Source organism: Orycteropus afer, unplaced genomic scaffold, assembly GCF_000298275.1.
Source record: "Orycteropus afer afer isolate SDZICR_OR568_19922 unplaced genomic scaffold, OryAfe1.0 scaffold00080, whole genome shotgun sequence".
Classification (NCBI taxonomy): domain Eukaryota; kingdom Metazoa; phylum Chordata; class Mammalia; order Tubulidentata; family Orycteropodidae; genus Orycteropus; species Orycteropus afer.
Window position 1 is genome coordinate 8,678,156 of NW_006921667.1, and position 14,171 is coordinate 8,692,326.

A 14,171-nucleotide genomic window follows, 5' to 3' on the forward strand; every position below is an offset into this window, starting at 1 on the left:
AGTGATTGTTTTTTCCATATCCTTAAAGAATGTTGATGGGATCTGGATTGGGATTGCATTGAATGTATAGATTGCTTTGGGTAGAATTGACATTTTCACAATGTTCAATCTTCCTATACATGAGCATGATATGTTCTTCCATTTATGTAGATCTCTTATGGTTTCTTGAAGTAGTCTTCTGTAGTTTTCTTTGTACAGGTCTTTTGTGTCCCTAGTAAGATTTTTTCCCGAGTATTTTATATTTTTTTGTAGCTAATTATAAATGGTGGTGGACCCACCAGCCACTCCTCGGAAGGAAGATGGGGCAATGTATTTCCGTAGTGATACTGCCTCGGAAACCCAAGGAGGGGTCTCTATGAATCGGGTTTGACTCAATGGCAAATAACCACAACATTACAAATGGCATTGATTTCCTTATTTCTTTTTCAGCAATCTCTTTGCTGGTTTAGAGGAATGCAACTGATTTTTGGATATTGATCTTGTATCCTGCGACTATGCTAAATCTCTCAATTAGTTCCAATAGATTTTTGACCAAGTGTCTTGGGTTTCTAAGTATAGCATCATATCATCAACAAATAGGGATAGTTTGACTTCTTCCTTACCAATTTGTATGCCTTTGATTTACCTTTCTTGCCTTAATGCCCTAGCTAAGACTTCCAATACAATGTTGAATACAAGTGGTGACTGATCTGGTTTCTTTTCACAAAGGGAATGTTTTCAGTCTCTCTCCATTGAGAATAATGTTGGCTGTTGGTTTTGCATATATACCCTTTGTTACGTTGAGGAATGTCCTTTCTGTTCCTATTTTGCTGAGAGTTTTGATCAGGAATGGGTGTTAGATTTTATCAAATGCTTTTTCTGCATCAATTGATATGATCATGTGGTTCTTTTCCTTTGTTTTATTTATCTGATGGATGATGTTGATTGTTTTTCTAAGGTTGAACCATCTTGCGTACCTGATATGAACTCCACTTGGTCATAATGAATGGTTTTCTCGATATGTTGTTGCAGTCTATTAGCTAGGATTTTGCTGAAGATTTTTGCATTTATATTCATGAGAGAATTTTTTAATTTTGTTTTTTATTTCTTCTGCTACCTAGTATTTCAATGTTTTTAAATTTATTACGGCTTGCTTTGTGACCTAACATATGATCTATCCTGGAGAATGTTCCATGTGCACTAGAAAAGAATGTATATTGTGCTGTTGTTGGGTGAAGTGCTCTGTAGATGTCTATAAGGTCAAGTTGGTGGATTGTATTGTTTAGCTCTTCTGCATCTTCGTTGAGTTTCTTTCCAGTTGTTTTGTCTGTGATTGAAAGTGGTGTATTAAAGTCTCCTACTATGACTGTGGAGTCATTTGTTTTCAATTCTGTTTATTCTGTTTCAAGTCTGATTTATGTATTTTGGGCCTCTTTCATTGGCTCCATAGATATTTGTTATGATTATATCTTCTTTTTCAATTGATCCTTTAATCATTATATAATATCCTTCCTTGTCTTTCATGGTGGTTTTTGTCTTAAAATCAATTTGATCAGAGATTAATATTACCACTCCTGCTCTTTTATGGTTGCCATTTGCTTGGTGTATCTTATTTCCAACCTTTGATTTTTAGTCCTTTTTTGTCTTTGTCTCTAAGGTGTGTCTCTTTTAGAAAGCATATTGATGGGTTATGTTTTCTTATCCAGTCTGCAACTCTCCATCCCTTGAGTGGTGTGCTTAATCCATTGACGTCAGTATAATTATTGATAAGTGTGAATTGGTTGCTGTCATTCTGCTGTGTATTTTTTCATGGTGTTCCTGGTTTCTTTGTTCCATATAATTTTCTGTGCTGAGCTCATTATGTTTATGAATCATGTTATCATTCCTTTGTTGCTATTGTTTTAGTATTTGCTAAATATTTCTGCTTGTCCTCTTTTTTTATTATGATGTGAAGGTTTATCATTTTTCTTTGAGGTTACCCTGTGGTTTATAATTTCTCCCCAAGTTTAGAACAGTCCATGCTACCTTGCAACTCTCTTGACTTCCTTAACATTTAGAAGTTCTGTAACTACACTAATTTTTCCTCTTTTTGATTTGTAGTTGTCCTCATTTGCCAATTGATGTATCTGGTTCCCTGTTTACAATCTTGTAAGCTTATTTTACTTTGGATACTTCCATAGGTATGTTGGTTTCTGAGTTGTGTCATCTTGTACATTAATGTTTGGTTGTTGTTTGCTATTATTGGTTCTCTGTTCAAAGGACTCCTTTAGCATCTCTTGTAAAGTTGGTCTGGTTTTAACAAATTCCCTTTCTTTCCGCTTATCTGGAAATCTCCTTATTTCACTATCATATTTGAGGGACAGTTTTGCTGGGTATATAATTCTTGGTTGGAAATTTTACTTTTTCCTTTGATCTTCCTTATTATTTGATAGCATTGTATCTGGATCTAATTTGCTATCATTGTGATCTTTTCAGGGTTTTATATATACCATCCCATTTCTTCTCACTTGCATGGTTTCTGCTGAGAAATGAGAGCTTATTCTTATTGGTTGTCCTTTTAGATAACTTTTCACTTTTCCCATGCTGCTTTCAGAATTTTTTTCTTTGTCTTTGGTTTCTATGAGTTTGATGATATGTCTTGATGATTTTCTTTTGGGGTCTATCTTGTTTGGGGTTCGTTGGACTTCCTGAATGGATATATTCTCATCTTTCATCATATCAGGAAAGTTCTCTTCCAACAAATCTTGGACAATTTTCTCACTAGTTTTTTTCCTCTTCCTCTTTTGGAATTCCGATTACATGTAGGTTATTCCTTTTGATCGTATCCCACATGATCCTTAGGCTTTCTTCATTTTGTTTTGATATTTTTCCTGATTGATCCCTTTCCAAAGAAATATTCAGATATTTGTCTTCAATCTCATTAATTATGTCTTCCATTGCATCAATTCTACTCCTTTGCCCCTTTCAATGTGTTATCTATTTCTAAAAATTTAGTATTAATCCCCTGGATATCTGTCTGTAGATTTTGAATCATTTCTAATTTTTCATTTGTCACTTTGTTCTTGTATTTTCTTCTGAAATTGTTCTAGGGTTTTGTCTGTGTTTTCCTTAATTTTGTCAATGTTTTCCTTGATCTGTCTCTCAATCCTTTGAAGATGCCTAAGTATAATTCTTTTGAATTCCTTATCAGGGAGTTCCAATGCTGCTTCTTCCTCAGGGGTGTGTTCTGGGTGTGTATCCTGCCCCCTTTTTTTCTACTGCTTTATCTTGCTTCTTTGTGTGGACTGTGATGTTGTTGTCTCTGAGACATTGTGATGTTGTGTTTAGATCTCTGTTAACTATTTGTGGAGCACATTTAAGGGTGAGTCAGGCTTTTCTTGGTGGTCATTTATCATTGGCCAGTTGGTGGTGAAGGAAGTGGTAGCTCTCACTCAGTTAGTAGAGCTGTAGGAGGTTCGGGTGTGGTTGTGTTATATAGGCACTGTTGCTGTCTCCCACTCAGTTAGACAAAAACAACAGTTGAGAAGTCATCAAAAAATAAAAGCAAGTGGACAAAAATCATATCACATAAACACACAGGAACGATCACCAAAAAAAAGAAAAGATAAAAAAAAAAATACCTGCAGTATCTTGAGAGAGGGCAGTAAGAGAAAAGAGGTAGAGTAGGAGAATAATGAAAAAAAGTGGGAATAGTGCAAAAAGAAAAACAAGGAATGGGGAGAACCATGAGAAAGAAAAAAATGGGAACCTGCAACAGGGAAGAGAGAAAAAGCTGAAAACTAGAACCTGGGAAGCTAAGATCAAAAATAATAATCAAAAGGATGAAAAATAATAATAATTGTAAAACAGACAAAAGCAAACAAACTGAAAAAAAAAAAAGGGAAAAAAAATCTGGGGGGGCAGGGCATCCAGGTTCCATGGGAGCGTACAAACTGGGATGGGATTCCTGCTGGCCCAGTAGGTAGATAGGAGTGAGGGATGGCCATACCTCCATTCACCAAAAGGGTGTGGGGTATAAGAGTAATAAGGGGAATATTGTACCTTTCCTGTCATTTGTGTCTGAAATGTCCTTGCAGTCCCCAGCAAGTGGAGCCTATTGTTTGGTCCCTGGAATCTGAGAGAACACTGTCGCTTTAAATATCCAAAATGGTCAAGGGACTTATAAACATTCAAAATGGCTGTACCCTCTGTATAGCCAAAATCCCACATCTCAGCCTGTCTCCCTCTTTACTGCTCCCCTTTTATTCACCAGCAACCAGTGCAGTCCTCTGTGTACCCCTGGCTAGCCGAGCCAATTTTTAGGTTAATTCTTAGGTTCTAACACCACTTGGCAATATCCAAGCTGTCTGTGCCATCAGGATCACTGACAGACCATAGCTCTGTACGTCTCCTTTTTTGGTGTTTTCACACAGGTTCTTCTACTAGTTGGAGTTTAGTCCACTTCTGTATCCTTCCTTTCAAAGCTCAGGGGTCCAGGATTATCTTCTGTATCTGTGTTAACTGGTTCCCCTTTTCTTTGTTGAAGAGGGTCTGTGTAGTTTGTCTGCCTTGCTGCCATCTTACCAGAACTTCCCTAGTATTATTATTTTTGTCTTTGTGCTGCTCCCTTTGAGACTTGGAAGTCCTCTCAGTCAGAATCATAGATTTTTCAAAATCTTTATTCTCCCCTCCTATGCCAAAATTTATGACAAGCACTTGGACAGAGAACAGGTGTTTTTGTGTAACTGGTACTATCTAGTTCAGCAATTCCAAGTACAAAATACAGTCACTTACCTTTTGTGGCCACATGATGTCACTGTTAAAGACCAGACCTGTGCAGTTCAGTGCATTGCTCAAAGTGTAGTCTGTGGACTAACAAGCTCCATCCCTTGGGAACTGGTGAAGGTATAAATCTCTAAGTTCTATCCCAGATCTGCTGACTTAGAGACTTAGAGTCTCTGGGGGTGTAGCAGGAGTCCTGGTTGTGCAGTGGTTAAAGCACTCATCCGCTAACCAAAAAAGGTTGGCGGTTTGAACCCACCAGCCACACCACAGGAGAAAGATGTGGTAGTCTGCTGCCATAAAGATTTATAGCTTTGGAAACCCTATGGGGGAAGTTCTGTTCTGTCCTAAAGGGTGGCTATAAATTGAAATTGACTTAATGGCAGTGGTTTGGTTTGAATTTGAGGGTATAGCCCAGAAATTTGGCTGCTTTTTTAAAAATTGACATTTACATAGTATAAAATTAACTATTTTAAAGTACACAATTCAATGACACTTATTATATCATAATGTTGTGCAACTATCACCTCTGTCTAGTTCCAAAATAATCTTATTACCCCAAAAGGAAGCTCCTTACCCATAAGACAGTCACAGCCCATGCTCCCCCCATCTACCAGCCCCTAGCAGCCATGAATCCAATTTCTGTCTCTCTGCATTTACTAGCAGTCAGTCTGGGTAACTCAAGTTTAAGAGGCACTGCCTAATGGACACTTCACTCTGCATTGGTGCTGCTCTACTTTTACCAGGCCAGACCCTGCCCACAGCACTGTAGGGTGTCACATATGGGCTTCAAGGCCACAGCTCTCAGTGTTCACTCCACACCCTCTGCCATCATTCCCCAAAGCCCCAGAAAGTCACAGGCCATCTCACCCCAGAAGTGGATGGGGATGACATGATTAAAATTACACATCTCTAGATGCCCAATAGCTAAATGACCCAGGGGTGTCCACCTGATAGCCCCTAATCTCTGCTCCTCACAGGTCCTGCCTGACTACCTAAAGGGCCTCTTCAGTAGCATGCTGCCCAGCCAGCCCAGTGAGCAACAGCTGCAGCAAGTGTCCAAGCTGGCCTTACTGCAGCACCGCACTAAGGACCGCTTCTACCTGCCCAATGTGTAAGCACTTCCCAACAGGCTACCCACCCATCTATCAGCTGGAATGGACAGCCAGCCCTGCCCTCTTTCTCTGGATGTTTTTTATCCTGCCCATCCCCAGTCCCTCATTCTCCCCTCTTGTACCAACGACACTGTGTGGGAGGGGCCTGTCTTGGCCTTAGGGCTGAAGTCCGCTAACTACTTGTGATCTGAGACCCCAACTTCCTTTTCATGACAAGTTGCTTCTGACCTATATTAATAGCTCAGAGTAAATTTAATGATAAAAAAAGTTTTCAGGACATGCACACCCTGTGGTCCAGGAAGTACACATGGCTATGCAGCAAGAGTTAAGAATCTCTGGTGGCGCTCTGATTAAGGTATTATTAGTCTGCTAACCAGAAGATCAGTGGCTCAAACCCACCAGCCACTCTGTGGGAGAAAGACAAGGCAGTCTTCTTCCATAAAGATTTACAGCCTTGGAAACCTTATGGGGGTCGCTATGAGTCGGAATCAACTCGATGGCAGTGGGTTGGGTTTGGTTTTTGGTTAGGCAGCAAGATTGAGCCACAGGATGTTCATAGTGGCATCGCCCACAACAGTATAATTTTGGAACCAATCTCAATATCCAACACTAGATGATTAGTTAAGTAACTTACGGGAAGTCAGGCAGCCTCTAATATTGATGTTCTCAAAAATGTGATATATGCTAATGGTGTAAAATCGGTGGTTTATAAACTTTTGGGCTCCAGACCAAAAGTTTTTATTTCTTAAAAATAGGACTCCAAAGAGATTTTGTTAATGTAAGTTAAACCTATCAATATTTACCCTATTCAAAATTAAAACTGAGGAAAAGTTAAAATATTAATTTATTTTAAAATAATAATAAACCCATTGTGTGTTAATATAAATAACATTCTATGAAAATAACTATTTTTTAAAATAGAAGAGTGGCACTGTATTACATTTTGCAAATCTCTTTATGTCTGACTTAATAGAAGACAGCTGGATTCTCAAATCTGCTTCTTCATTCAGTCTATTGTGATATAACCTGTCATGTAGCCTCCAGAAAACTCCATTGTACATTCGTGAGAGAAGGAGAGTGAGCAAGGCAAATCACATCCCTTAGTGTTATGAAAGTGGCTCTGACCTAGAGCCTTGACCACACTTAGAGAGCCTCTGGTGTAAATAACAGTAAATGAAATAATGTGTGTGTAGTGTATACCCCAGTGCCTGTAACACAGTAAGGGCTCAAATGTAAAGCATCTCTGTTATGATTTTAAGTAGAAAGAGCAAGATAAAATGCTGGATAAAAATATTCATTGAGTTCTTACTTTTTTCAGAGTATCCTACATGCCTGATCTCAGATAATTTTCCAAACCGCATAGTTTTCCCCTAATACAGATATGGAAAGTGAGGCTTAGAGAGGTTACCTGGCTCACCCAGGTTTACCTGGCTAATAGTTGGGGGAACCAGGATCCAATCCTGGGGAGGTCAGACCCCAACTGTGTAAGGACCAGAGGAGAGATGTTGCCTGGGGGATCTCTCCCTGAGGCAGTTTCCTGACTTTCTCCCAGTCCTTCCTCACTCTGTGGCTCAAGGCAGCCAGAATAGGCTGGGTTGCTGCTATTTTCTAGGTGGCCAGAGAAGGAAAGGGGCTGCCTGAGAGGGTGAGTGTATGTTAGAGAGAAAGAGGTTGAAGCTGGACACTGAGCACCCCCCTCATAAGATCTGACCCCTTCTCTCACCACTGTACCCTGGTAGTTTCCCCACCTTTGTGCTTCTCATCCTTTGCCTTGAGCTTCTCCTCAAGGGCAAGAGCTACTAAGGACAAAGCTGCCTCAGAGTCAGATCTTGGCTGCCTGATGCACTCAGCTGTGCTGTGTGACCCTGGGCTGATCAGTGAACTCCTCAGAGCCCCAGTTTTCTCAACTGCAAAACAGGGATGCTAATGGTACTGGCCAATGGTTATTGAGTCCCTACTGCATGCCAGGGCCCTGTGTGAGCACTTATTATGCTGACCTTCAGCGCATCTACACTCCCCAGCATTGAATCTTTGAGGGAGGTGGTGGATACTCATGAAGGCTTTCCTTCCTCACCCAGGCGGGAGGTCCAGGAGTACATCCCAGCCCAGCTCTACCACAAAACAGCCGGCTCCACCTGGCTCAGCCTAGTCAGCCAGCACTGGCAGCAGACACAGGCACTCAGCCCCCACCAGGCCCGTGCCCAGTTTCTGGGTAAGAGTCTGGGGCTGGGCATGGGAGGCACCAGAGCTTGTCAAGGTCCTGGAGGATGGGAGTGTGAAAAGGCATTCCATGGGAGACTCAATGAACAAAGGCTGGACGAGGGTTAATTAGGGGGTGGTTAGAAGAGTGTGACTGAATCTTGGAAAGAACTTGAATCTAGGCCCAGGATTTTACCCAGAGGGCATTGTGGAGCCAAGGAAAGACTTAAACAGGGAGAGGGGCCCAGATGGGTTTACATCTGGAGGACAGAAGCCCAGGTACCAGAATGAAGGTCACTGCAGGTTTCCAGGGTGGAGAAGATGGAGGCTGAACTTGGGATGGAGTCCCAGGGACATAAAAGGTGGATAGGTCAAGAGACCCTCAGAAGGAAGAATAGACATGCCATAGTGAGAGCTAGGGTAAAGGAGGGAGGGCTGGAGAAGGGCCCCACTAACCAACTTGAGCTCCTTTGAGGATGGCAAGGTCACCAAGCAGAGGATAACAGGAAGGGAGCAGATGTGGAGGGAGGGCCTGTGGGTCACTGGAGACGGCTGGATCAGAGTTTGAAGCATGGTCTGGGCTGGAGTGCTGGGAATCCTTAGTGAATAGAGATCTTTATAGCCATGGGAGTGGGGAGGGCCACTGTGCACAGTGGTGCAGGCAGACCATTGCACAAGGGCTGCACCTGACTGAGTAGCAGGGTGGCTTGGGTCTAGTTCACCTAGGGCTGGGACTGCTCAGAGGAAGGTACCCCTAGAGAGGGCATCTTTTTTTGCTTCTCCTATCCACAGGAGGTACATTTTTCTTTGCACGAAGGTATTGTAAGTGCCAGCTGAGTACCTGCTTCAGGGTGGGCCTGGGCATAGAAAGCTGGAAACAACAGAGAGGAACTATGAGCAGGAATGGAGGGAAAGGCCCAGACTGGAGGCCAGAGAGGTGGGAGGAGCCAGACTGAGGACTCCTGTGCCACATGCTGCTGAGGGAAAAGGTGGCCATGGCTGTGGCTGTGACCTCTGCCCATCTAATAACCATCACTCCCATCTCCTTACCCCAGGCCTCCTCAGTGCCTTGCCCATGTTCGGCTCCTCCTTCTTCTTTATCCAGAGCTGCAGCAACATGGCTGTGCCAGCACCCTGCATCCTTGCTGTAAACCATAATGGCCTTAACTTCCTCAGCACTGAGACCCACGTGAGTGGCCCCGGCCCAGCACCACCTGGCACCCTCTTGAGGGGCCAAGATCACCACTTCCCACCTGTGTGACCTTGGACAAGTCTCTTCCTCTCTCTGAGCGTGACTTCCTGCTCTGGAAGATGGGGATGATAGGCCCACCTTCTAGGGCTGCTGTGAGTTAGCACTCAAGTGGAACTGTTACCTCTTTTTAGACCTGTCCTCCAGAAGCAGGGCCTGAGACAAAGACAGCTGTGCAAGTGGTTTATTTGGAGGTGATTCTAGAAAATGCTGATGTGAGGGAGTGACATGGCAGGGATAGAACCAGTAAAGGTTGTGCTACCAAGCACACACTATCTTGGAGCTCAATCTAGCTCAATCTGGCTGGAGACCTTTGGGAGACAGTGTAGAACTGTACCTCTGCACTATTAAAACCAAGGAGGAGATAATCTCAACAATGGGGTATTACCCACAATTTATTTGGCTGCCTGTAGTCAAGGGCTCCTTCCTGAGGCCTTAACTATATCTAGATTGTCCAGTATGTAGTCTGAGACCAGAAGTAAAGCCCTCAGACAAAGTTATAAGTATTCATAAGAGGTAACAATGATTGGTAGAGGTGAAGGTCAGGGCACCAACAGTATCTACCATGCCCGTATACCCCCAGCATTACCAGTGTTGCTTCTATCAGTTTCACAGATGAGGAAATTGAGGCCAGGAGAAGTAAAGCAACTTGTTCAAGATCACACAGCACAAAACTGGGGAACTGGTACTCAAACCAGGGTCACCTGCCTTCTAAGCTGATTTGGAAGGGAGAGGGAAAAATGATTGAGAGCCCTAGGCCACAGAGGGAAGGTCCACACACACAGCCTGTCTCACCTCCTCCCCCGACTCGCAGGAGCTAATGGTGAAGTTCCCTCTGAAGGAGATCCAGTCAACCCGGACCCAGCGGCCTACAACCAGTTCCAGCTACCCTTATGTGGAGATCTTGCTGGGGGATGTGGCAGCCCAGCATACTATGCAGCTGCAGCTGGAGCAGGTACCTATTACCCAACCTCTCACTCATTCATTCAACTTACATTCACCAGGGTCAGGTCCTGGCCATGATTCCAAGGAGGGTGAAGCCCAGTACAGGCAGAACCGAACCCAACACTGCACACAATACCAGTCGTTATGGGGTTTTTTCAGGGAAGCATCTTGCTAGGGGAACCACAGGAAAGGGTCCAGGTTATTTGCAGAATAGTGAGGAGTGGTCAGGGTTCTCTGTATGCACAGCCAGGGCAGAGCAGATCTTAAAGGGCCCTGGATGTCAAGCTAAGGATCTGGGGCTTTCCCTTGAGAGCACTAGGGAGCCACAGAGGGCTGGTGAGTGGGAGGGACACAGGAGGTTTGAGGGAGTTCACCTGGGTTAAGGCAATAGACGTTGGGTTGTGGAGCCTGGGACTGAGAATGGAGATGGTGGGGTCTCTATGTGACAGACAGGGAAATCTATCTCCTATCCAAGCCTCACAAGGAGCTCTGGTAGCATAGTGCCTAAGGCACTTGACTGCTAACCAGAAGGCTGGAGTGTCAAACCCATCAGACACTCCTAGGAAGGAAGGTTGGGCAATCTACTTCCGTGGTGATAACTGCCTTGGAAACCCAAGGAGAGGTCACTATGGGTCCAACTCAACGGCACATAACAACAGCAACAACAATCCAAGCCTAACAACTCAGGGGACGGATAGATAGGACTAGTTTTCACCCCATTGTAGAGATGGGGTCAATGCCCAGAGAAAGGATAGAATTGAGGCTGGGACCCACACTGCCTACCCTGTCTAGCCACTTGAATCCTGTCTCAAGATCTAAGCCAACATCCCCTCATGCCCCAATGCTGGGGCCTGCCTGGGAGGGGCTGATTTCCCAGAGAGAGAGAGAGAAAGAGGTTTTCACTTTCCCAGTCCTGAACCTGGGGGTAGGGCCAGAACAAAGTCCCTTCACCCCTCTGAGATCTGCTTCCCTTCATGTTTTAGCCCTGCTCCTGCTGAGAGCCACCCAGATCCTTGACTTACACCTGAAGAACACTGGGCACCGGCAGCCCTGCTGCCCTATGCCCTCCCCCCTAGAGTCCCACTGTTGTTGTTGTTATGTGCCATCGAGTCAGATCTGAATCATAGCGACCCCTCCTTGGGTTTCCGAGGCAGTATCTAGGCCCTCCCATGTCATCCTCCTACCTCCCTGGCCTCCCGTTCTTTGTCTCCATTTCCTGCATCTCTGCAGTGGATGATCTCTGAATGTTGCTGAGTCTGGGCCTGTCCCCCAGGGCACCCTGTCTGGTTCTGAGGCTTTCAAAACTTTCTGGACCATGACTGCCCTGTACATCTCTCTTTTGCTTCAACCCTAAATTCCAGGTACCTTGGCATCTTCCCAGAGGCCAATAGGCCTCTGCATCTTACCTCCTGATCCCCATAAACCTGCTTCTCCCCTTTGTCCCATCCTCTCCAGCCTCCCAGACAGACCGCAAACCCAGGAGTCCTTCCCATTCCTCTCCCCTCCTCTTGTTATCTCTGTAGACTCCTGCCCCTTTCCTCTGCTTACCTTGTTCCAGGCCTCCCAGGCCTCTTCAAGTTGTCTTAGGCAGAGCTTTCTCTCCCAAGCCCTGCCCCAGGCCCTTTGTACTCACTTCCTGAAGCCTGGAATGCTCCCCTCTTATTCATCACAGGACTCCATCTCTCCCTTTATTCAGGTCTCAGCATCACGTTGTGAGAAATGGTCCTTGGCCCTCTTCCCCAGTAATTCACTCTGTCTGCTTACATGTTGTCTGTTTCCCTCCTAGAATGTCAGCCTCCCAGGGCAGGTTAATGTCCACAGTCTTCCCCTCACCCCCATGTCCATGCCACATGGCTGGTGCTGAGGTTGATGAGTGTATAGAGGCTTCTTCTCTTCCTTGTAGCTTCCTGACCTTTTTATGCTGCCACCTCTGCCTTTGGCCTGTGTGTTTTAAGGACGTATTCACTCACTCATTCATTCACCAACTCACTCAACACAGAACAGGTGAGCATCTCCATGTAGCAGGCTTTGCACCAGCTGCAGGGGTACTGAAGTGACTGGGAACCTTAAGCCTTGACCCTCAGCCCTCACCCGCAAAGAGCCCTGAGTCTCATGGGGGAGATGAGCATGAAGGACTCTCTGTAATAAACCGTGATCAGTACTAGGATGGTCTACAGGGGAACTCTGCTAGCTGGGAAGTCATCAGGAGGGCTTCTAGGAGGAGGTGATATCAGAGTCCAGTGGCCACTGCAGCTAACAAACCTGAGTCCCCATCCTACCTGCCTCTGACAGTTTGTGTGAGGGGATCTCAAGCTATTTCTGCTGCTTGTTGAGCCTCAGTTTCCATACCTGCCATAATCCCAGTGAGGCCTGGAACATAGCCCGTGTTGGGCAGGCAATGGATGGTTGGAGGAAAGGACCCCCACCATGAACATGCATAGATAGATCTAGGTTCCCCTGATCTAATTAGTTGAAGTGGCCCCCCAGGGCAGGAGCAGGGGCAGATACAGCAAACCTCACCAAGAGCAGTTTAAAATGTGACCTTGGGCTTTGTATCTCTTGGGTTCAAATTCCTACACCTATCAGTTTTGAGATCTGGGGCAAGTGGCCTCCCTTCTCTGGGCCACAGTTTCCTCGCCTAGTGAAATAGGGATATAGTCGTGCCTGCCTCATCGGGATACCCTGGGGATTAAATGGGGATAATGCGCTACTGTCATTATTTTTACCCTCTCAAAGAGACCTACTCTTGGCCCCCAATCCCTAGGGGATTCTGACACTAGCTTTGATCTGAGAACCACGCTCCCAGATCAATTTTCCTCCATTCTTTTCTGCCTTTCTCCAACTGGGAACTCTGAGGCTGGCTACGGCTCCTCCTAGACTGCGGTGCCAAGTGGTAAGCATGGCAAAACAGAAACAGAAACAGTGATTATTTATTGATTGGGTTCATATTAAAAGTTAATGTTAATTTATTAATATTAATATTTGTTAATATTAAAGGATTTATACATAATGAAATCTCATTTAATCATCTCAACAACGCTGTGAGGCAGGCCCTAGTAAACTGAGAGGTGACAGATTAGGACACTGAGGTTCAGGGAGGGGAAGTGACTGGCCCAGGTCCACTCATCTTGCCAGCATAGAGCCAGTGGATATACTTCCCCCCTCCTCCAGGCACTAGCCCTTCCAGCCTGTGGCTGACTCTCCCACTTCCTTGTTCCTTATATTCCTCCAGGGCCCTGGGGAATGGATGGGCTGGTACAGACTCTGTCTCTTGCAGGGTCTGGAGCTGTGTCGGGTAGTAGCTGCCCACGTGGAGAACCTACTCGGTGCCTGTGAGAAGCGGCTCACGCTGCCCCCCAGTGAGATCACCCTGCTCTGAGTCGCCCTGACTTCCAGCTGCCTTTTGTCAGAAGACTGGGTATCTGTAAGGGGCCAGGTCCCTGGAAGAAGCCAAAAGGAGGAGCCACCCAAGTCCCCAAGACCCCTTGAGGACCAGTCCAGAGTTCAGATGGAGTCACAGCATGCAGCCAATCAGAGGGAACTTCCAAGGGCTGTCTCATGGTGCAATTGAGCAGAAAGCAGGACCTTGGGGCCTCCTGCCACATACCCACTGCAGGTCCTACCCAGACTCCCACCTGTGTGGCAGGGAAGCCTTACATCAGTGACCTAGATAAACTGGACTTTGCCTTTTGTTTACTCAGGGTCTGTTGTGTGAAATCTGCTTGGGTTCCATATTTCAGCCCCCTGCATCTTCCTAGGTGGCCCCCTTGGCCTCCCTTTCAGCCTGGATGTGTGACCCTTGTCGTTTCTGTGCAAATAAATAAAAGGTGTACTCAGCAGCCTTTTCCTTCAAGGAGTTGCGAAGTGGCTGGGAAGCAAGCCTGAGGCAAGAGGCAGGAGTTGGGGAGCTCAGTTGTACCCTT

The 14,171-nt window shown here is 45.3% G+C and overlaps 1 protein-coding gene across 1 annotated transcript in view; it reads left to right on the forward strand.

Moving 5' to 3' along the window:
- MYO15A (myosin XVA) overlaps positions 1 to 13,627 on the forward strand; it is a 109,676-nt gene extending 96,049 nt beyond the window's left edge. Inside the window, exons 61-65 of the mRNA XM_007941458.1 lie at positions 5,721 to 5,854; positions 7,934 to 8,067; positions 9,110 to 9,243; positions 10,118 to 10,258; positions 13,526 to 13,627. Coding sequence (XP_007939649.1) covers positions 5,721 to 5,854; positions 7,934 to 8,067; positions 9,110 to 9,243; positions 10,118 to 10,258; positions 13,526 to 13,627 — 645 coding nt within the window. The remainder of the gene's footprint in view (positions 1 to 5,720; positions 5,855 to 7,933; positions 8,068 to 9,109; positions 9,244 to 10,117; positions 10,259 to 13,525) is intronic.
- The last annotated feature ends 544 nt before the right edge of the window (positions 13,628 to 14,171 follow it).